General features: G+C 38.8%; 1 protein-coding gene across 1 annotated transcript in view; it reads right to left on the reverse strand.

The window, feature by feature from the left end:
* Window positions 1–18,720: 18,720 nt before the first annotated feature.
* Window positions 18,721–22,152, reverse strand: part of ZNF638 (zinc finger protein 638) — an 84,522-nt gene continuing 81,090 nt past the window's right edge. Inside the window, exons 26-28 of the mRNA XM_007453393.1 lie at window positions 21,144–21,245; window positions 20,283–20,338; window positions 18,721–18,786 (exon numbers count right to left, since the gene is read on the reverse strand). Of these exons, the coding sequence (XP_007453455.1) occupies window positions 18,721–18,786; window positions 20,283–20,338; window positions 21,144–21,245 (224 nt within the window). The remainder of the gene's footprint in view (window positions 18,787–20,282; window positions 20,339–21,143; window positions 21,246–22,152) is intronic.

Raw genomic sequence — 22,152 nt, forward strand, 5'->3', positions numbered from 1 at the left:
TTTTTTTTTTTTTTTTTTTGATATTGAGTTGTATGAGTTGTTATATATATTGGATATTAACCACTTATTGGTCATATCATTTACAAAAATTTTCTCCTGTTCAGGTTGCCTTTTTATTTGTTGATGGTTTCCTTTGCTATGCAAAAGCTTTTAAGTTTAATTAGGTCCCATTTGTTTAATTTACTGTTTTTCCCTTTGCCTTAGGAGACAGATCCAAAAAAAATATTTCTATGCTAATGTCAAAGAGTGTTCTGCCTATGTTTTCTTCTAGGAGTTTTATGGTTGCAGTCTTACATTTAGGTCTTTAATCCATTTTGAGTTTTATTTTGTATATGGTACTAGAGAATGTTCTGATTTCTTTTTTTACATGTAGGTATCCAGATTTCCCAGTACCACTTACTGAAGTGACTGTCTTTTCTCCACTGCATATTGTCCCCTCTGTCATAGATTGACCATAATCCAGTGTGTGGATTTATTTCTGGGCTCTCTATTCTGTTCCATTGATCTATGTGTCTGTTTTATTTTTTTCCTCCCAATACCATACTTTTTTTCTTTTTAAGATTTAAAAAAAAATTCTTATTTATTTATTTATATTTTGGCTGCATTGGGTCTTTTTTGCTGTGCACGGGCTTTCTCTAGTTGCGGTGAGCCGGGGCTATTCTTCATTGTGGTGCATGGGCTTCTCATTGCAGTGGCTTCTCTTGTTGCAGAGCATCGGCTCTAGGCATGTGGGCTTCAGTAGTTGTGGCTTGCGGGCTCAGTAGTTGTAGCTTCTGGGTTTGAGCGTAGGCTTAGTAGTTATGGCGCATGGGCTTAGTTGCTCCGTGGCATGTGGGATCTTCCCGGACCAGGGCTTGAACCCATGTCCCCTGCATCGGCAGGCAGATTCTTAACCACTGCACCACCAGGGAAGCCCTAAGATTTTTTTTTTTGATGTGGACCATTTTTAAAGTCTTTATTGAATTTGTTACAGCATTGCTTCTGTTTTATGTTTTGGTTTTTTGGCCACAAGGCATGTGGGATCTTAGCTCCTTGACCAGAGATCGAACCCACACCCCCTGCATTGGAAGGCGAAGTCTTAACCACAGGACCACCAGGGAAGTCCCAATACCATACTGTTTGATTACTCTAGCTTTGTAGTATAGTCTGAAGTCAGCGAGCATGATTCCTCCAGCTCTGTTCTTCTTTTCAAGATTATTTTGGCTATTTAGGGTCTTTTGTGTTTCTATACAAATTTTAAAATTATTTGTTCTATTTCTGTGAAAAATGCCCTTGGTATTTTGATAGGTATTGCATGGAATCTGTAGATTATCCTGGGTAGTATTGCCATTTTAACAATATTAATTCTTCCATTCCATAAACACATTTTATCTTTCCATCTGTTTGTGTAGTCTTCAATTTCTTTTGTCAGTGTCTTACAGTTTTCTGAGTACAGGTCTTTTACCTCCTTAGGTAGGTTTATTCCTAGATATTTTATTCTTTTTGATATGATTGTAAATGGAATTTTTCCTTAATTTCTCTTTCATAGTTTATTGTTAGTGTATGGAAATGCAACGTATTTCTGTATATTAATTTTGTATCCTGCAACTTTACCAAATTCATTGGTGAGCTCTAGTAGTTTTCTGGTGGTGTCTTTAGGATTTTCTATGTATAGTATCATGAAATCTGCAAACAGTGGCAGTTTTACTTCTTCCTTTCCAATCTGGATTTCTTTTATTTCTTCTTCTTGTCTGATTTCTGTGGCTAGGACTTCTAATACTATGCTGAATAAAAGTGGCAAGAGTGGGTCTCCTTGTTCCTGATCTTAGAGGAAATGTTTTCAGCTTTTCACTGTTGAGTATGATGTAGCTGTGGGCTTGTCATATATGGCCTTTCCTATGTTGGAGTATATTCCCTCTATGCTCACTTTTTGGGGAGTTTTTATCATAAATGGACGTTGAATTTTATCAAAAGCTTTTTTCTGCAACTATTAAGATGATCATATGGTTTTTATTCTTCAATTTGTTAATGTGGTGAATCACATTGATTGACTTGTAGGATATTGAAAAATTCTTCCATCCCTGGAATAAATCCTACTTGATTATGTGTATATGATCCTTTTAATGTATTGTTGGATTTGGTTTGCTAATATTTTGTTGAGGATTTCTGCATCTATGTTCATCAGTGATAGTGGCCTGTAATATTCTTTTTTATTACAATTTATTTATTTATTCTTTTTTTTTTTTGGCTGTGTTGGGTCTTCATTGTTGTGCATGGTCTTCCTCTAGTTGCAGGGTGAGTGGGGGCTACTCTTCGTTGTGGTGCGAGGGCTTCTCATTGTGGTGGCTTCTCTTGTTGCAGAGCTGGGCTCTAGGTGAGTGGGCTTCAGTAGTTGTGGCATACAGGCTCAGTAGTTGTGGTGCATGGGCTTAGTTGCTCCGCAGCATGTGGGATCCTCCTGGACCAGGGCTCAAACACGTGTCCCCTGCATTGGTAGGCAGATTCTTAACCACTGCACCACCAGGGAAGTCCCTAATTTTTTTTTGTGATCTTTGGTTTTGGTATTGGGTCGGGGGGTGATGCTAGCCCCATAGAATGCATTCAGAAGCATTTATTCTTCTGCAATTTTTTGGAATAGTTTAAGAAGGATAGATGTTAACTATTCTCTAAATGTTTGATAGAATTCAATTGTGAAGCCATCTGGTCTTGGACTTTTGTTTGTTGGGAGTTGTTTTTGTTTTACTGTTTCAATTTCATTACTGGTAGTTAATCTCTTCGTATTTTCTATTTCTTCCTGGTTCAGTCTTGGGAAATTGTACATCTCCAGACATTTGTCCATTGCTTCTAGATTGACCATTTTATTGCCATAGTTATTCATACCAGTCTGATTCTTTGTATTTCTGTGGTGCTGGTTTTAACTTCTCCTTTTTCATTTCTGATTTTTTTTTTTAATTTGGGCTTTCTCTCTTTCATGAGTATGGCTAAAGATTTATCAATTTTGTTTATCTTTTCAAAGAAACAGCTCTTAGTTTCATTGATCTTTTCTACTGTTTTTAAAGTCTCTATTTCGTTTATTTTTGCTCTGATCTTTGATTTCTTTCCTTCTACTAACTTTGGGTTTTGTTTGTTCTTCTTTATCTATGCTCCTTTAGGTGTAAGGTTAGGTTGTTTATTTGAGATTTTTTCTTATTTCCTGAGGTATGCTTGTATCACTATAAACTTCCTTCTTACAACTGCTTTTGCTGCATCCTATAGATTTTGGATCGTTATGTTTTTATTTTCATTTGTCTTCAGGTATTTTTTAATTTCCTCTTTGATTTCTTCAGTGAGCCATTGGTTGTTTAGTAGCATATTGTTTAGCCTCCATGTGTTTGTGTTTTTTGGCAGTTTTTTTCTTGTAGTTGATTTCTAGTCTCATAGCATTGTGGTCAGAAAAGATGCTTGATATGCTTTCAATTTTCTTAAAAATCACCAAGAATGTGATGTGAGCTATCCTGGAGAATGTTCCATGTGCATTTGAAAAGAATGTGTATTCTGCTGCTTTTGGATGAAATGTCCTACATACAGCTATTAAGTCCATCTGACCTAATGTGTCATTTAAAGCCTGTGTTTCCTTATTGATTTTCTGTCTGGGTGATCTGTCCATTGATGTAAGTGGGATGTTAAAGTCCCCTACTACTATTTTTACTGTTGATTTTTCCCTTTGTGTCTGTTAATATTTGCTTTGTGTTAATATGTTGGGTGCATATATATTTACAACTGTTATACTTTCTTCTTGGATTGATCCGTTGATCATTATGTAATGTCCTTCTTTGTCTCTTGTAACAGTCTTTATTTAAAAGTCTATTTTGTCTGATATAACTATTGCTACCCACGCCTTCTTTTGATTTCTATTTGCACTGAATACCCTTTTCCATCCCCTCAATTTTAGTCTGTGTGTGTCTTTAGATCTGAAATGAGTCTCTTGCATGCAGCATTTATACATGCACTTGATGTTGTCCCAGAGGTCTCTTAAAACTGTCCTCATTTCTTTTCATTCTTTTTTCTGTTCAGTGGCAGTGATTTACACTACTGTCTTTCACTCACTGATCCATTCCTCTGTATCATTTAGTCTACTGTTGATTCCTTCTAATATGTTTTTCATTTATGATTGTATTCTTCATTTCTGTTTGGTTGTTATTTATATTTTCAAACTCTGTTAAAAAAATTCTAACATCTCACTCTGTGCATCCATTCTCTTGAGTTCTTTGATCATCTTTATGATCACCACCTTAAACTCTTTCTTGGGTAGATTGCTTATCTCCACTTAGTTCTTTGGGTTTTATCTTGTTTCTTCCTTTGAAAAATGTTCTTGTTGCCTCATTTTGCCTAAGTTGCTGTTTTTATTTTTACGTATGTGGTAGATTGGTTACATTTCCTAACCTTGGAGAAGGGGCCTTTTGTAGGAGATGTCCTCTGCTTCCCAGCAGCACACTCCCCTCTTGTCACCAGGGTTATATGCTCTAGGGGTTCCCCGTATGAGGGCCATGTGGGCCTTTCTGGTGTCTGCCCCCAGTGGGCGGAGTTGGGGCCTGGGATCTCTGGTTAGAGGGCCCTGGGGGTCCCAAGTCTAGTGCCTGCACAGTGGTGTGTGGGGTGGTGTCCTGGGCCCTCTGGTGGGCAATGCCATGTCCAGGGACAGCTGTGGGTTCAGGGGGTGGTGAGGCAGCCTGTCTGCTAGAGGATGAAGCTATGTCCATACACAGTTGCTTGGCCTGAGACATCCCTACACTGGTGCCTACAGGCTCTTGGATCAGGGTGGGGCTTGGTCCTGGGGCTAATAAGCTAGAGGGAGGATTCCAAAATGGCACATGCCAGCACTAGTGTCCATGTGGTAGAATGAGCTCCCCAAAACGGCTGCCACCAGTGCCTATGTCCCCACTGTGAGCTGCAGTTGCCTCCTGTCTCTCTGGGAGAGTGTCCAAGATCAGCAGGTAGGTCTGACCCAGGCTCCTATCAAATTACTCCTTCTGCCTGGGGTCATGGAGCATGTGAGATTTTGTGTGCACCCTTTAAGGGTGAAGTCTCTATTTCTCCCAGCCCCCTGGAACACCCTAAAGTAAGTCCCACTGGTCTGCAAAGCCAAATGCTCTGGGGGCTTGTCTTCCCAGTGCAGGACCGCCAGGATGGGGAGCCTATTGTGGGGCTTCAACCTCTCACTCCTTTGGGAGAACCTCTGCCATTGTAGTTATTCTCCCCTTTGTAGCTTGCCCAACTGGGGTTACAGGGCTTGACTACATCACATCTCTGGCCCTCCTACCCATCTTGTTGTGGTTCCTTCTTTATATCTTTAGTTGTAGATTTTTCCACATAGGTTCTGGTCTTTTTCACCAATGGTTGTTCTGCAAATATTTGTGATTTTGGTGTGCCCAAGAGAGGTGAACTCAGGGTGTTTCTACTCCAGCATCTTGGCCAATCCCCCTCCACTGTTTCAGCTTTATGTGTCCCATATATACTTTAGAATAAGCTTGTATATGTCTACAAAAATAAACAACTTGCTGGGATTTTGACAGGAATTGCACTAACCTATAGAACAATTTTGGGGAGAATTAACATCTTAACTGTGTTGAACTTTTCAATCCATGAACATAATCATCTCTCCATTTATTTAGGTCTCCCTTAATTTCTTTCACTAGCATTTTATAATTTTCATAATATAGATCCTGTACATGTTTTGGTACATTTACACCTAAGTAATTTTCTTTGGAGCAACTGTAAATGGTATTGAATTTGAAAAAAAATTTGGTTTCTACTTATTTATTGTCAGTATATAGAAAATACAATTCATTTTTGTATTGCTCTTATATCTTACTGAACTCATATAAGAGCTCTAGAAGTTTTGTTGTAGATTCCTTGGAGTTTTCTATGTAGACAATCATATCATCTGCAGATAGCAATAGTCTTATTTCTTCTTTCTGATTTTTCTTTCTTGCAGTGGCTACAATTTATAATACTATGTTGAATAACAGAAGTGAGAGTGGACATCCTTTCGTTGTTTGGGATCTGAGAGGGAGAGCATTGTCTTTCAATGTTAAGTGTGATGCTAGCTGTAGATTTTGGGGGGTAGAGCCTCTTTATGAGATTGAGGAAGTTCCCATCTATTTTTAGTGTACTGAGAGATTTTTTTGTTTGTTTATTTGACCATGAATGGGTGTTGAATTTTGTCAAATGTCTTTTCTGAATCAAAAGCTATCATATGGTTTTTTCCTTCCTTAGCCAGTTGATATGGTGGATTACACTGATGAGTTTCCAATATTGAACCAGCCTTGCATATCTAGAATAAATCCCTCAAACGATGGGCAGGAAGTATTCCTTCTTCTACTTTCTGGAAGAAATTGTATAAAGTAATACTTTGAATGTTTCAAAAAATTCTTCAGTGAAACCATCTGGGCCTGGAGTTATCTTTTTTGAGAGTGTTTTGATTATAAATTCAATTATAGGATTATTCAGGTTCTCTACTTCATCTTGGCTTAGTTTTGGTAACTTGTGATTTTCAAGGGACTTGTCCAGTTCTTCCAAGTTGTCAAATTTGAGCAGAGATTATTCATAGTATTCCTTTATTCTTCTTCTAATAGCTGCAGTGTCTGTTGTGCTATTTCCTTTTTCATTCCCAATATTAGTATCCGTGTCTTCTTTTTGTGAATCTTGCTGAGTTTCATCAATTTTATTGATTTTTTTTTTGAGGGACTAGCTTTGTTTCATTAATTTTTCCCTCTCATTTTCCTCTTTTCAATTTTATTAATTTCTGCTTTATCATTTCCTTCTGATTACATTGGGTCTCATTTGCTCTTCTTTTTCTAGCTTCTTGAGCTATGAACTTATTTCTTCTACAAAGCAAGCACTTAAATATCCCTCAGTACTTCACTAGCTGTAGCCCACAAATTTTGATGTCTTCATCTTCATTCCTTTTTTTTCCCTTTGAAACGTCATCTTTGACCCATGGATTATTTATAAGTGTGCTGTTTAATTTCCAAGTGTTTTGTGATTTTCCTATTGTCATTCTGTTGTTGATTTCTGTTTGATTCCATTATGGTCAAAGAACATATTCTGTATTATTCTAATTGTTTTAAATATGTCAACGTTTGTTTTATGGTCCAGATTATGGTCTGTAATGCACGTTCTATACTTGCTTGAAAACAATGTGTATTCTGCTGTTGCTGGGTGTTCTAGAAATGCCAATTAGATCCTGTTGATTTGATGATTTTCTTCAGTTCTTCTGTATGCTTGATGATTTTCTCTCTAGCAATTCTATGAATTAGTGAGAGGTACTGAAGTCCCCAAGTATAACTGATTTTTCTATTTCTCCTTTTACCTCTATCAGTTTTTCCTTCATGTAGTTTGAAGCTTTGTTGCTTGGTGTTTAAACATTTAGGATTGTCACATCTTCTTGGTGGACTGATCTTTTTATTGTCATGTAATGTTTCTCATTGTCTCTAGTAATACACTTTGAAGTATAATTTATCTGACATTAATATAACCAGTTAAAAAATTAACGTTAGCCCAGTTTTTTTTTTTTTTTTTTTTTTTTTGCGGTACGCAGGCCTCTCACTGTTGTGGCCCCTCCCGTTGCAGGGCATAGGCTCCTGATGCGCAGGCTCAGTGGCCATGGCTCACGGGCCCAGCGGCTCCGTGGCATGTGGGATCTTCCCGGACCGGGTCACGAACCCGTGTCCCCTGCATCAGCAGGCGGACTCTCAACCACTACGCCACCAGGGAAGCCCAACGTTAGCCCAGTTTTGAAGGACAGTTTCCTAAAGCCACTTGCAGTACCAATTATTCTATCAATCTAGGCCTCATTAAGAAATAGCACACTGATATTAGGATAACTTGAGGAAGGTTTAATAAAGAGACTATTGACAAAGTGTGGAGGCTCTAGGGTAGTTCAACACCCTAGGATGAGTAACAGTAGTTACTAGTTACTGGAACCTAAAAGGAGAGAATCCTATAAAGAATGCAGCCTTGATGAAAACGTTGATTCCTGGTTGAAGAACAAAGCCAGACTGAGGTGGTCCTGCAGAGAGAGAGCCAGGAGAAATACTCTGACCTCACTTACTCTGTTCAATCTCCTGTTCTGGCTCCTCATTATTCAAAACCACACAGAAGTGGACAGGCAATGGATGCTGTCCACATAGGTTAGCCTCCTGGGGCAGAAAGAAGGGTGGGAAAGGGTAGGGAGTGGATCTGGTAGGCCAAACAGAAAATATCTAACAGTTCCTTACCTGAAGGACCCTGAAATTTTCTCTTGGATTTACCTCTAGGTTTTTAAGACTCAAATTCTAAAGAGAGGATTATAATAACTAGAACTATCTAAAAATGGAACTGGCCACAGTGGGAGCACCCAGGCCCTAGAAGTACTCCTTGAATGGACAGCCATTCCACTGCGGGAATGCCATGGAGAATTTCGAGCATCTGAAGACTGGCCTTGGTGACCTCTGATGTCCCCCCAGCACTGAGATTTTGCTGCCAAGGCGGCTGCAACAAAACAGCCTAAAAAGTATGGAAAGTAGTCAGTGTGGAGGTCCTAACCACTGGCATTAGGAATCAGGTTGGAGTACAGAGGAAGTAGACTGGGGTTGTCCGTGGGACATGACTGAGGAAGCACTGTGTGTGTGTGGATGTTTCAAGCAAGGCTGGGGAGATAAAAGGGACAGGAGCCTAGTGGAATCAGCCACAAATGAACAAGGAAAGCAGCAGTATCACATTAGACAAAAGATGGAAATTAAACTTTTGCCTTACAACAGCACCAGAGTAGATGGCATGTAAAGGTCAGTGTGTAAATGTGATTTTCCTAAATATGGGATTTCATCTCAAAAGTGTGCATATTTTCCTTTGACAATGGGATAAAGTTCAAATTCCCAACCCCAACATCTAAAGCTATGAGTTTGAGAGAAAGCTGATAAAACATAAGAAAATGGATTAGCTCTCAGAACTGAAAATCCAGAGGTAGGGTGGCTTCCATGTTGGTTCCCAATGGCAGGGCTACTTAGAAGAAAAGGGAGAAAGCAAGCAACAGCAATCACATGTTACAAGCCCTCCTAAGTACCTTTCATTCCTACCTCTAAACCTCACTTCCCCACAACAGCAACTCCTCTCTCTCAGGTCTTGGAGCTACACTATATGTCCATTTAATTGACACGCTGGACAGAAGAGATTGGAATTTTCAAATACTTAGGTGCCAAGCTAAGTATTTCTCAAGGAGAAAGGCCCCAGGTGAACACGAGGAAGGCATGATTTCTGCCTTCCTTCAAGCTGTTGGTCACAGGTGCCCCTTTTGGCATGCACAGCCCTCCCTGCTAAGTGTAATTCAAAGTTTAATGACACAGTGTATTTCTTAAGTAAAAAAGGCCTGAAATACAAGCAAATTACTTAATCAAGGGCTTAAAGAAAGAAAAGAATAGGGAGATTCAATAGTGTTCTCTGTTTAATTCAGTTTCCTTATGTTTAAGTGTTCCTCAGCTTTCTAACTAATATAGCTTCAAATGTTGCATTAGAAAAACCTGGCTGGGTCACACTTACCAAGAGCCAGCAGCTCACAGCAAAGTATGGGGCCACTTCTATAACTGCAGAGTGATTATACCTTGGTGCCAAAGTTTGAACTTCACCTTTGCAACATTCCTCAGGTATCTTCACCCCTTCCTTCCCTGGCTGGGGCAGCTTACCACAAGGGGTTTTCCTTGGGAAGGTGGTGGCAACAGGTCTGTTGCAGAGTTGGAGGACTGAAAATAAGAAAGTTCCAGATTACAGGGCCGTCAGTGCAACTCCCAGTCAGTCCCTGCAGTGGCTGTTATAAGCCAGGCCTCTCTCCTCTGGTCCTTAATACATGACTAGGATCAACTCGGGGGCCTACACACACCTGGAGTCCTCGCTGCAACCAAGCCTGGTGAGAGGTGGTGCGTTAATTACACTTCCACCCAAGCCTCTGGCTAGTCTTTTCAAAAAGGTGCCAGCGAACTCCAGGTGCACCTCCTGGCCACTCAGAAGCCTTTCTTGATAAGTCAGGAGAGACTCAGAAGGCTCCAGCTGTTCTACAGGGCTGAGTCACCCCAGATGCATCAGGGCTGCCTCCTCTAGGGGAATGCAGGCCCAGTGGCAGGGGTATACTAAAGGCAGGGCAATGGGTATAGTCTATTCCATGAAGGCCAAATTGGGGGTGGTGGTGTCTGTAAAGTACTTAAAAATAATAAAAACTGAGTACAACTGCTTTTTATCATCATTTACTATAGGCAACTCTATACAATATTAGTGATAAAATACCCCACCCCACCGAAGACCAGAGACCACTCCTACCAGTGAGCTACCAGGGTTTTCCACCTTATCCACTAATGCTTTTGCAGGTAACTGAAACAAAATACTCCATACCTATGCATGGAAGGCCATCCTTCTTCCTTCTTTGGTTCCTGGTCCTACAATACAGCTACATTGCTGTATGAACTTCTCTTCCTCATGACCCCAAGGGGTCTAACCAGCTGACCAGAACTCTGGAGGGTGAAAAAGAGCATGGCCTCTGGGGTAAGATGCACTGGTTTCCAATTCCAGTGCTATCACTTGCTAGCTGTGTGGCCCTGAGCAAGTCACCACCTCTTTGAGCTTGCTTCCTCATAAGTAAAGTGAGAATTACCATAGCATCTATTTCCTAGGATTATTTTGAAGATTAACTGAGAATACTATGAAACATTTAGCACACTGGCACATAGATAGGATACATATTTCACCTACTCCTAGATTATGAGAATTAAAAACTACCAACCCACCCACACTCTTCCAGACATTCTTTGTTTCACTCCCGACCCCAGTTCCAATGTCTAGTTTGATAAATGAGCTCATCTTACATAAGTGAGCTTTTTTTTTACACACAAATTATTTATATGTCTATAGTAACTAGAGTTGTTTTCTCACAGGTTATATTACTTTTTCTGTAAGAGACTTAAATTTAAGAAAAGCAAAATCTTCACGTTTAGGGCCCACCTACGAGTACAAAGCTGGCCAAGTGAGGATGTGCTAATCAATTAATTTCAGTTCATGCCTAAAGTATCCAACACTTTAGTTTAATTGCAATGTATAGTCTAACAACATATAATAAAATTATTGATATGGTGGGATCCAAGTCTACCATCTTTCTGTAAGTTTTCTATTTGTCTCTTTAGTTCTTTATTTGCCCTTTCCTTTTTGTTGTGTGGGGGGGTTAGATTATGTCTTAGTAATCACTTTATCTTCTCTGTTGACTTTTTAAGCATACCAATTTATTATTTTTTTTAGTGGTAGACCACTAAAAAAATATATATACCACTTCACAAATAACGTAAAGACTTAAAACGGTGTAATTCCATTTTACTCTCTAACATCCCCCTTTGTTGTCATTTATTTTACTTTTCCCTTTGTTAACTCTCAACATCTATACCTCTCAGTAAGCATTTAGCATAGGCAAAGCTGTCAAGTATCCTTTTATGATCTTGTTCTCATATAAGACTTTGAAAAAGGACAGAAACATGATTTATATACATACTTTTTTAAAAAAAGTTCAGCACGTACCTCAGAAGCGTGTAATGTTTTGCTGATGAAGATTCATAGATGTCAGAGCAGAATAAAGTGGTAGAACCTTATTTCCTTTTTTTCATGGAGTCTGGGGTATAGAATATGTTACCCATTTCCCACTCTTGCCTTGTAAATCTAAAAGTCTTCTTATAAAACCACCCCTTTAAGAAAAAAATACTAAAGTTTTATTAAAAGGTATACTACCCTTCAGCTCATGGAATGTATTGTAATTTAACTCCAGCAGTTTTGTGACCTGTAAAAAGTTCAGCATCTGGCAAATCCCCATCTCCTATGTTTACACAGGATTCAGATATTTCCTGCCTCTCCTCTACCTTCAAACTGTTATTATCACTGGGTCTCCATTTAGGTTAGCAATCATTAAAGGTACAAGGTATTAAAAACTGATTATCCCATGGGTATGAATCTGCCTACATATATAAAAAATATTTTACAAAATTAACAAAGAAAGGTTACTTATGCCAGGAAGGGAAGCAACAGAATGGAGACAGAAGCTAGGCTTCTTTGTTCTGTAAGTGTGACTTCAGAAGCATGTAAAATGTTTTACGTAAGGCAAAGTTAAATTGAAAAAGGTAACCCTTAAAAATAAAAAATGAGAGCTTCCCTGGTGGCGCAGTGGTTGAGAGTCTGCCTGCCAATGCAGGGGACACGGGTTCCTGCCCCGGTCTGGGAAGATCCCACGTGCTGCGGAGCGACTAGGCCCGTGAGCCATGGCCGTTGAGCCTCCACGTCTGGAGCCTGTGCTCCGCAACGGGAGAGGCTGCAACAGTGAGAGGCCCATGTACCACAAAAAAAAAAAAAAAAAGAAAAAAATCAAAAATGAAATTAAAGGAACCTCAATGTTAATCTAGATGGCAGCATAACTGTTAAACAACTATTCCAAGTGACTTGAAAGCCCTATAATTTGAATGTATATCCTTACTAGGATATACCCTAAAGGCAAAACAAAAGCAAAGGTGGAAAAAAATTTTTTAATGTTTATTGGAGTATAGTTGATTCACAATGTTGTGTTAGTTTCAGGTGTACAGCAAAGTGAATCAGCTATATATGTACATATATCCACTCTTTTTTTTTTTTTTTTTTTTGCGGTACGCAGGCCACTCACTGTTGTGGCCTCTCCCGTTGCAGAGCACAGCCTCCAGATGTGCAGGCCCAGCGGCCATGGCTCACGGGCCCAGCCGCTCTGCGGCATGTGGTATCCTCCCGGACCGGGGCACGAACCCACGTCCCTTGCATCGGCAGGCGGACTCTCAACCACTGCGCCACAGAGAAGCCCCTACCCACTCTTTTTTAGACTCCTTTACCATGTAATCCATTACAGAGTATTGAGTTCCCTGTGCTATACAGTAGGCCTTTATTAATTATCTATTTTACATACTGTAGTGTGTATACGTCGATCCCAATCTCCCAATTTATCTCTCCTCCCCCTTATTTCCTGTTAACCGTAAGTTTTTCTACATCTTGTTTTGTAGATAAGTTCATTTGTACCTTTTTAGATTCCACATATAAGCAATATCTTGTCTTTTTTGTGTCTGACTTCACTCAGTATGACAATCTCCAGGTCCATCCATGTTGCTGCAAATGGCATTATTTCATTCTTTTTTTCACAGCTGAGTAATATTCCATTGTGTGTATATGTGTGTGTGTGTGTATATATATATATATATATATATATACACACACACACATATACACACACACATACCACATCTTCTTTATCTATTCCTCTGTTGATGGACATTTACATTGCTTCCATGTCCTGGCTACTGTAAACAGTGCTGCAATGAACATTGGGGTACACATATCCTTTCAAATTATAGTTTTCTCTGGATATATGCCCAGGAGTGGGACTGCTGGATCATATGGTAGCTCAATTTTTAGTTTTTTAAGGAACCTCCATACTGTTCTCCATAGTGGCTACACCAATTTACATTCCCACCAACAGTGTAGGAGGGTTCCCTTTTCTCCACACCCTCTCCAGCATTTATTGTTTGTAGCTTTGACGATGACCATTCTGACGGGTGTGAGGTGATATACCTCATTGTAGTTTTGATTTGCATTTCTCTAATAATTAGTGATGTTGAGCATCTTTCCATGTGCTTTTTGGCCATCTGTATGTCTTCTTTGGAGAAACGTCTATTTAGGTCTTCTGCCCATTTTTGGATTGGGTTGCTTGTTTTTTTGATATTGAATTGCATGAGCTGTTTGTGTATTTTGGAGATTAATCCCTTGTCGGTTCCTTTGTTTGCAAATATTTTCTCCCATTCTGAGGGTTGTCTTTTAGTTTTGTTTATGGTTTCCTTTGGTGTGCAAAAGCTTTCAAGTTTAAAATTTTCTGTTTTTAATAATCACATTGTTGGTTGTAGTCTTGGTATTGTTATTCTGACTGATGTCCTGAGAATGAGAATTCCTGACATAGGACAAAGAAGATCTAGACTTAAAAGAGCTAAATAAAAAAGTCCTGAATTTGAACCAGAAGAATCAGTATGATCATGATGCATTTTATCTTAAAAACAAAACATATACTTCCAAGTTCCAGCCACTGAAGAACAATAACCAAACAGAAGCAATGTACACCCTAAATAGACACTGTTCCTTAAGGAAATGGCTGACTTCAGATTTGGGGCAGGAGGTATACAAGGTGAGCCTGCAACATCTTCATATACAGATAGGAAGGAACCTATTAAAATTAGTTGTGTCATGTTAAAAGGAATGAGATGTCAAATCAAAAAGGCCAAAAATGGAACAATTTGAGTACCAACAGGCTGATACTGCAAAGGTTTGTAACATCAAACATGTTAAAATTCATGAATTCAAATTAGTATTTAAATAAAAAGAATTTATCACAATCAGTGAATGCCAACAAAACAACTTATTTTGGGGGGGGAAAGGTAAATAAAGGAAAAGCATCAAATATGTATCATATCTTTTTTTTTTTTTTTTTTTCGTTTTTGGGCCCCTTTTTAGAAAGGGCTGGGGTGACAATGTACAGAATGGATTGGAAGGGATACCAATGAGGCATCTATTAAAAAGCTGAAACAACAGACTGGGAACGAATGTCATGGCAACAAGAACGTTGGGTGCTTCTTTTTTTTTTTTTTTTTTTTGTGGTACGCAGGCCTCTCACTGTTGTGGTCTCTCCCGTTGCGGAGCACAGGGTCTGGATGTGCAGGCTCAGCGGCCATGGCTCACGGGCCCAGCCGCTCCGTGCCATGTGGGATCTTCCCAGACTGGGGCACGAACCCGTGTCCCCTGCATCGGCAGGTGGACTCTCAACCACTGCGCCACCAGGGGAGCCCCATATCATGTCTTTTTTACATAAACCATACCCACTGAGTAACAAAACAGCAGATGAGGGGAAGTTCTCTTTTCAGACAAGTATCCTAGTTTATATAAGAAGAAATATAGAATTATAGTATCAATGTTTCACAATCCCTAATGACCAAGTGCATCAAAGCTCTAAGCATCAACTGCTACCAAAATCCCGAAGAAAACAGGTATTTTGTGCCTCCTGATCAGGAAGACCACAACACGGTCTGAAGCAGTTCTGATCAACGTTCTGTATTCAACTATCAATTTATAAGAGGAATGTTAGAATTCCACTGTACAGTTGCAATCAACAAAATCCAGGCTGTGTGAAACCCTTCAGCAGTGCTTTTCAAACTATGTGATGTATCAGTTTATTTTTCACCCCCTAATTTCCAATCTATCACAGACTAATACTTGTAAATATATTTTTAAAAACAAAGAAAAGATGCAAAAACATGCAAGCCCAATTTTTAAAATTATTAGATTCAACAAACAAAGTCTCTGTCAAATGGCGATAAAGTTTCTAAACACTTTCAACTTCTGTACTAGTACCAGACAGTTCATGGACTGGCACTAAATCCAAAGACCACATTTTGAGTAGCATGGCTTTGCAGAACTGAGTATCTCGTTTCTTCATTAAATAAATTACCAGAAGAGAATCTATATATTAAAAATAATTTAAAAGACCTACCAAGCCAACAACAATGTATGGATCTTATTTTGATCTTGATGCAAACATAGTAAAAGAAAACAAAAATTATTTATGAGAGAGTAGAAAATCTGAACTGGATTTTTATTTTTTATTTATTTATTTTGGCTGCACTGGGTCTTTGTTGCTGGGTGCGGGCTTTCTCTAGTTGTGGCGTGACGAGCGGGGGCTACTCTTCGTTGCGGTGCACGGGCTCTCATTGTCATGGCTTCTCTTGCTGCAGAGCACGGGCTCTAGGCGCATGGGCATCAGTAGTTGTGGCACACGGGCTCAGTAGTTGTAGTGCATGGGCTTAGTTGCTCCGCAGCATGTGGGATCTTCCCAGACCATTGCTTGAACCCACGTGCCCTGCATTGGCAGGGGGATTCTTAACAACTGCACCACTAGGAAAGTCCCTGGATTTTTATCTAAATAAGGAATATTTTTAATATTACTGGTTATTTTAAGAAGAATCCTTATCTTTTAGAAATACATAATGAAACATTCATGGGTAAAATGACATGCTGAGATTTATTTTAAAATAATATGAGAAGTGACAGGGCTTCCCTGGTGGTGCAGTGGTTGAGAGTCCGCCTGCCGATGCAGGGGACACGGGTTCGTGCCCCAGTCCGGGAAGATCCCACATGCCGTGGAGCGGCTAGGCCCATGAGCCATGGCCGCTGAGCCTGTGCATCCAGAGCCTGTGCTCCGCAACAGTAGAGGCCACAACAGTGAGAGGCCCGTGTACCGCAAAAACAAACAAAAAAAATGAGAAGTGAAAAAATTAAATATATAAATTGATAACAGCATTGATAATTACTCAAACTAGGTAATTAGTATATACAAATTACCCTATTCTTTTTCAAATGCTTGATACTTTACAACCAAACAATAAAATATTAAAATAAAAATTTAACGTTTTAAAACCTGACTCTCAACACATTTTTTTTCTTTTTAAAGAATTCAGAAGGAGCAGTTTTGGAGAGGCAAACTTCCACAGCATTCTATGCCAGAAAGGGTAAAAGAATCTAAATACCTTTATGGAGGTGTTGAACACAACCTTTTCTTGCTTTGGTGTCTAGATAATGACAGAAACTATGCTGAAATGATAAAAGCTGCAATCTAATTATACACCTTAACCAACTAGTAAGCAGAAACTGCTATGTAAATGACATTTCATATGTGTAGTGTGAATAAAGGGAGGGAGGTATTTCAAGGTTTTCTGGAAAAGTCTAGAATACTTCTAAGATTATATGTGAAAAAGGTATGTTTATTTAAAAAAAACAAAACAAAACAAACCTAAAAATCTTTTGTATTTGGAGCCCTAAGATAAAAATTCCCAGTCTTAAGTGCAAGCAGCAGCAGAGAGGAACATTATTTACTACATATAGTGAACCATCAACATCTGTCACTAGGATAAAAAACACACAAATCACCTCTACTATACTTTTATGCTTTAGCAGTTCCTTTTATTTTAATTTAGAATCCCAATGTCCAGATAACTAATTTGAAGGAAGTAAGAGTTTCACATTTAAATTCTTAAGATTAGGGAGTTCCCAGGTGGTCTAGTGGTTAGGATTCGGTGCTTTCACTGCTGTGGTTTGGGTTCAATCCCTGGTTGGGGAACTGAGATTCCACAAGCCACGTGGTGTGGCCAAAAATAAAAAAATAAATAAAAATAAATTCTTAAGATTAAACACCAAGGTTGATCCAGGCAAGATTAAAGAAGTTCCTAACTTCTCTGGTTTTAAAAGCTTCAGAAGCAGCCCCAGGAAAAGATTCTTTAAGAGTCTTATTTACTCTACTGGTGTCTTTTTTTTTTGAGGGGCGGGGGGCGGGCTGCACTGCACAGCTTGAGGGATCTCAGTTCCCAGATAAGGGATTGAACCCGGGCCTTGGCAGTGAAAGCGCCAAATCCTAACCACCAGACCATCATGGAACTCCCCTACTCTGCCACCTTAACTTGCCAGCTCCTTATACTCCAACCTTTTAATAGCTCTTCTCCCTCTTAGTACCTCATTCACCTATATGGTTTTAATTACAACAGACTCTTGGCATTCACAAGCCATCCCTCTCCCCCCCCCATTCCTTACTCTGTGGCACGTAGTATTTTATCATTTTGTTCAGGCTGTGGCTAAGTGCGAACTGAGTGTATAGTGAGTTTGGTGAGCAACAACAAAAAGATGTTGTGTTCTTCGCTCCACTCTTGCTGACTGTGAGCTAACTCTTGTGCTGTGACGGGAGTAAGAGATCTAAAAAAGTAGTTGTTTTTTGTTTCCCTCCATTCACCCTCTATTGTTAATTGGTGCATTCTAATCTAAAGAGATAAAGAACCAGATACTAAAAATTCTCAGTCAGTAGGCTTATATCTGAAGCATGGCCTCATCTAAAACTTTACAGTACAGGGCTGTGTCCAGCACCTTACAATCCAGTGAATTATTTTTTTGTACCTTTACAACTCCCCACAAACATATTAAATAATAATTCAAGTGGTTTAAAAAGCAATTCTTGTGGTCTACAGAAAGTAAAGGCTACTTTGTCTTTGTAGTTTCAAGTTAATATTAAATGATTTGCTAGGAGCTACCTTAAATGGGTCCTGGCAAAAATAGCAGATGTTACCAGATGCAGAAAAAATATCTTTCTAAGCCATTAAAAAAGTCAAGCAAGGTTTTACTCAAAACTACCTGAGCAAAACATGCTGTAATTGAATTTTATCCAGAAAAGTTGAGAGTTTTAAGAAATCTTTGACCTGTACCAGTTGAAGCAAAGCCAAACACTGTCACGCCTATGATTTCCAGTAACACAAGAAGAATCCCCAAACATCCCAATTCTCAGTGGTTGTAGAGAAGCCTGTCTGCAGAGGCCAGCAAGTCTTTAATAAATCAGCCACAAACACAACATGGTATTTTAAATATACAGTAGGAACATTTATTTTAACACTTCTAAAAGATATTTCTCCATGCCTGATGATTTGATACAAAAATCAAACCCATCATACTTTCCCCTTCAGTCTCTCTACATCAAGGGCAATCAAAATTTGTACAACATGAATATTTGCTTCTGAAACAAAAATTACAAATTAAGTGATAACAAAAATACACAAATCAACTGGACCCTAAACGAATTTCTAATGAATTTTTTCCCGTTTCCCCCAATCACCTAGAGCTTCTTTCTTCAGCCTCATTCTGCTCCTTTTCCTTTCTTTGCTTGGCCATGAACTTCTGTTAAAAGCAATTCATAATATAAAATATTTATTAGATGTTGCTTTGCTGTGTTACAAATGTATCTAATATATTTCATTGTATTTACAATTTAAAGAGCTTGACCCTACAGAATAAAGATTAGAAACACAGTGCCTTACATTAACATTCCTTCCTTCCATTTGTGAATCACCTGATATTTATGATATACTTATGCATTATCTTGATGCTTGGGGACTCAGTGGTCAACAAGATAGATAAGGCCCCTTACCTCATGGAGCTGACATTCTAGTAGGGGAAGAGAAACAATAAAGGAATAAACAAGATAATTTAGGGGGTGGTGGTAAGTATTATAAAGGAAAGAAAGACTGTAAAGCAAATGAGATTGACTGCTTTTTGGGTTGGGAGGAGTGTTCTACTTTAGCTAGGTCTTTCTTTGTCAAAGGCCTTTCAGGGAAGCTGTTATCTGAGTCGAGACCTAAAAGATGAGGAAGAACCAGCTATACAAGGGGGGTTGGGAGAGGGCAAAGGAACAGCAATATAAAGGTGCAAAGGCAGCAAAGGGGCCTTTCATGTATGAACAAAAGGAGAGCCAAAAAAGCTGAAACACAGTGAGCAATAACAGTGAGGTCAGAGAAGTAGGAAAAAAATCAGATCATGTAGGGCCTTACAGACCCACAATAAGAAGTTTGCATATTATTCCAAGTGTAATATGAAGCCAGTGGAAGATTTCAAGTGGAAAAGTGACATGTTAAGAGCATAGGTAGCACAGCACAATGTTTAAGGGCATAAGCTTAGAATAAAACAAAGGTAGGTTCAAATCCTAAATCTGCCACTAACTAGCTATGTGATCTTGGGGATTAGGTACTCTTTAATCCTGTTTCCTCATCTTCAAAATTGGAACTGATAGCATCTACCTCATAAAATTGATTGGGGGATTGAATAAGCTTCCAGCAAATAACAGCTCAATGAATGTTAGATGAGTGTCTGTGCCACAAATTCAATACAGAGGATATATAAAGCAACTCTCAAACATTCAGGAGGAATCAGAACCACTGTTTCAATTATGGGTAATGATGATTCTCTAGAGTTCTAATCTAAATGTGTCCCAAAGACATGTACAACTAAAAAAAGGGGTGGTAGTAGTGAGGAAATGGATTAAATAAAGTTAAGTGGATTCTTTGGCTAGACAAGTCTGAAACTTTAACATGTTATGTGTCCATGACTCTGCAAGAGGGCATCAGAATATACAGTTTCCCACATTTTAATGGAGTGTCACATGGGACTAGTGATATGCAAAATCTACTCTGGCAAACGCTGCCAGAGGAAAAGGAATAAAAACTAGGGGTTACTGGCAAGATACAGTGAAGGACATGAATAGTACTTTGAACTGAATAAACAAACCTTAAAAAGTTCTTCCAAAAGGAAAGAATGTACATTTTGTGTGGACACTTCAGTAGTTTGACTATAAAACCACCACCTGAAGATTTGATGAGTTAAAAGTAAAAAATATCTACCTCTGTATTTTGCTTATGACGTGTACTCCTGCAGTGATTTGTCATTGCCTTTTCACCTGAGTAGAAGAGGGAACAAATTGGACAGAAGAATCCAGCCTTCGGTACAAGAAAGTCTAAATCTAGAAGACAGGAAGAGAGAGGGGGAAGAGGAAGGAAAAAAATTAACGATAATTTATCTAGAGCTGTGTTAATTTATCTAAACATGATAAACATACTAAGCACAGTATACATTTATGTACAAAAATAATACACACTGTTATACAACTAGGGATCAAGAGCAATTAAGCCTCTAATCACAAAACAGAAGTCTTTATTTTTAAACAAATTCTGTAATATTCCAGAGCCTCCAGGAATGGCAGGGAATTCCTTCAGAATAGCAGTTCACTGGAAAAGAATCTGGTAGTCTTTGAAATAAACCTCTTAGGAATCCACTGTTAAAATAAAACAGGGAGAAGAGGCAAAATGATAGTCAACTGTCTGCTTGAGGAATACAATGGGTAAACAAATAAGGTGCCCCTTAGCTCATCTGAGCTGGCCATGAACAAAGTTCGCTAGCTAAGCTTTTCCATCATGTCCTACTCAACTGGAATTTCTGCCTGGGCAAGTATAACTCAATTCTTACCAGAGCAACAAAGAGAGTACATATCCCAGACTTCAAGAGTGCAATAAAAATATCTTTGTCAGCTAAAAACACAGCTCAATAAACTGTTCTCAGAAATGCCAGTGTGCAAAGCTTGCTAATTTCCACTCTAATCATCTAAGCAAGGTCATTGCATTTACTCATCTAAACAACAGAACACTTATTACGGTTCTGAATTTTTATTTCACAGGGATAAGGAAAAAATGTCATTTTTACTTTACCTTCAGGAACATCAGGGGCCACTGATTTCCCCAAAGAAGAGTCCTCAATCTTCTTGCGTTTTCGTTCTGGTTCTGAATCCATTAATTCAGATTCTTCATCAACTAAAGTCATTAAATTTTTCAAGGAAAAAAAAAGTCATTCAAATTAGATTTATAGATTTTATACTAAGTGATGTTATCTTGAAGCTAACATCAGATAATCTCTGCCTTCAAAGATTAATCTATGAAAAAAAAGATTAATTTATGGATCATCTCTCTAAGTAAACCTTTCTTGGTTAATCCCACCCGACTATTCTTCCAAGAGTCTTTATATAAGGAATAAATGGGTAAATCTGTTCAACCTTATTAAATAGATTCAAGGATATGGGACTAAAGCTTAGCAGCATATTTTATTTACACATTGTTCAGGAAAAAATTTTAAAGGTAATGGAAGAAGTTCAAGTTCTATATTACTGGCAAGAGTTAACGTGTGTGTGAAAAAGTGCTGGGGTGGGAGAAGAGTGTGGACTGAGGGGAAAAGGACACGAGCAGAGAATAATTCTGCTGTCCTGTATTGAAACCCTTCCAACCAAGAAAAGCAAAGCCTAAACTGATGGACTAAGACCCTTGTTAGACTGAATCACAAGTGAAACTACAAACATTCAAACCCAGCAAAGTGAATTAACATGTAAGAAGCACTCAATGATATCAGCAAAATGCCTAACAGGATCTTGGGGGAAGACAAAAACAAAAACTGGTTCCAAGCAATTCTGGTTACCCTCAGCAGCTGAAATACCTAACTGTTGAAAAGCACTGGACAAATCTCTCTCACATACATATCATTCATTTAGCTTTTATCTCGTGTGAGACAGGCAGGTCAAATCATTATTATCCCTATTTCTTCACAGATGGAGAAAGAAAAACCAAAAGAGGTAAGAAACTGATTATGTCCAAGGATGCATAGCCAGTAAGTGACAGAGACTTGTGACTTCAAGTTCAGTGCTCTCCCCATGTAACTGGGCTACTCTTT

This window comes from Lipotes vexillifer, unplaced genomic scaffold (assembly GCF_000442215.2).
Source record: "Lipotes vexillifer unplaced genomic scaffold, Lipotes_vexillifer_v1.1 scaffold253, whole genome shotgun sequence".
Classification (NCBI taxonomy): domain Eukaryota; kingdom Metazoa; phylum Chordata; class Mammalia; order Artiodactyla; family Lipotidae; genus Lipotes; species Lipotes vexillifer.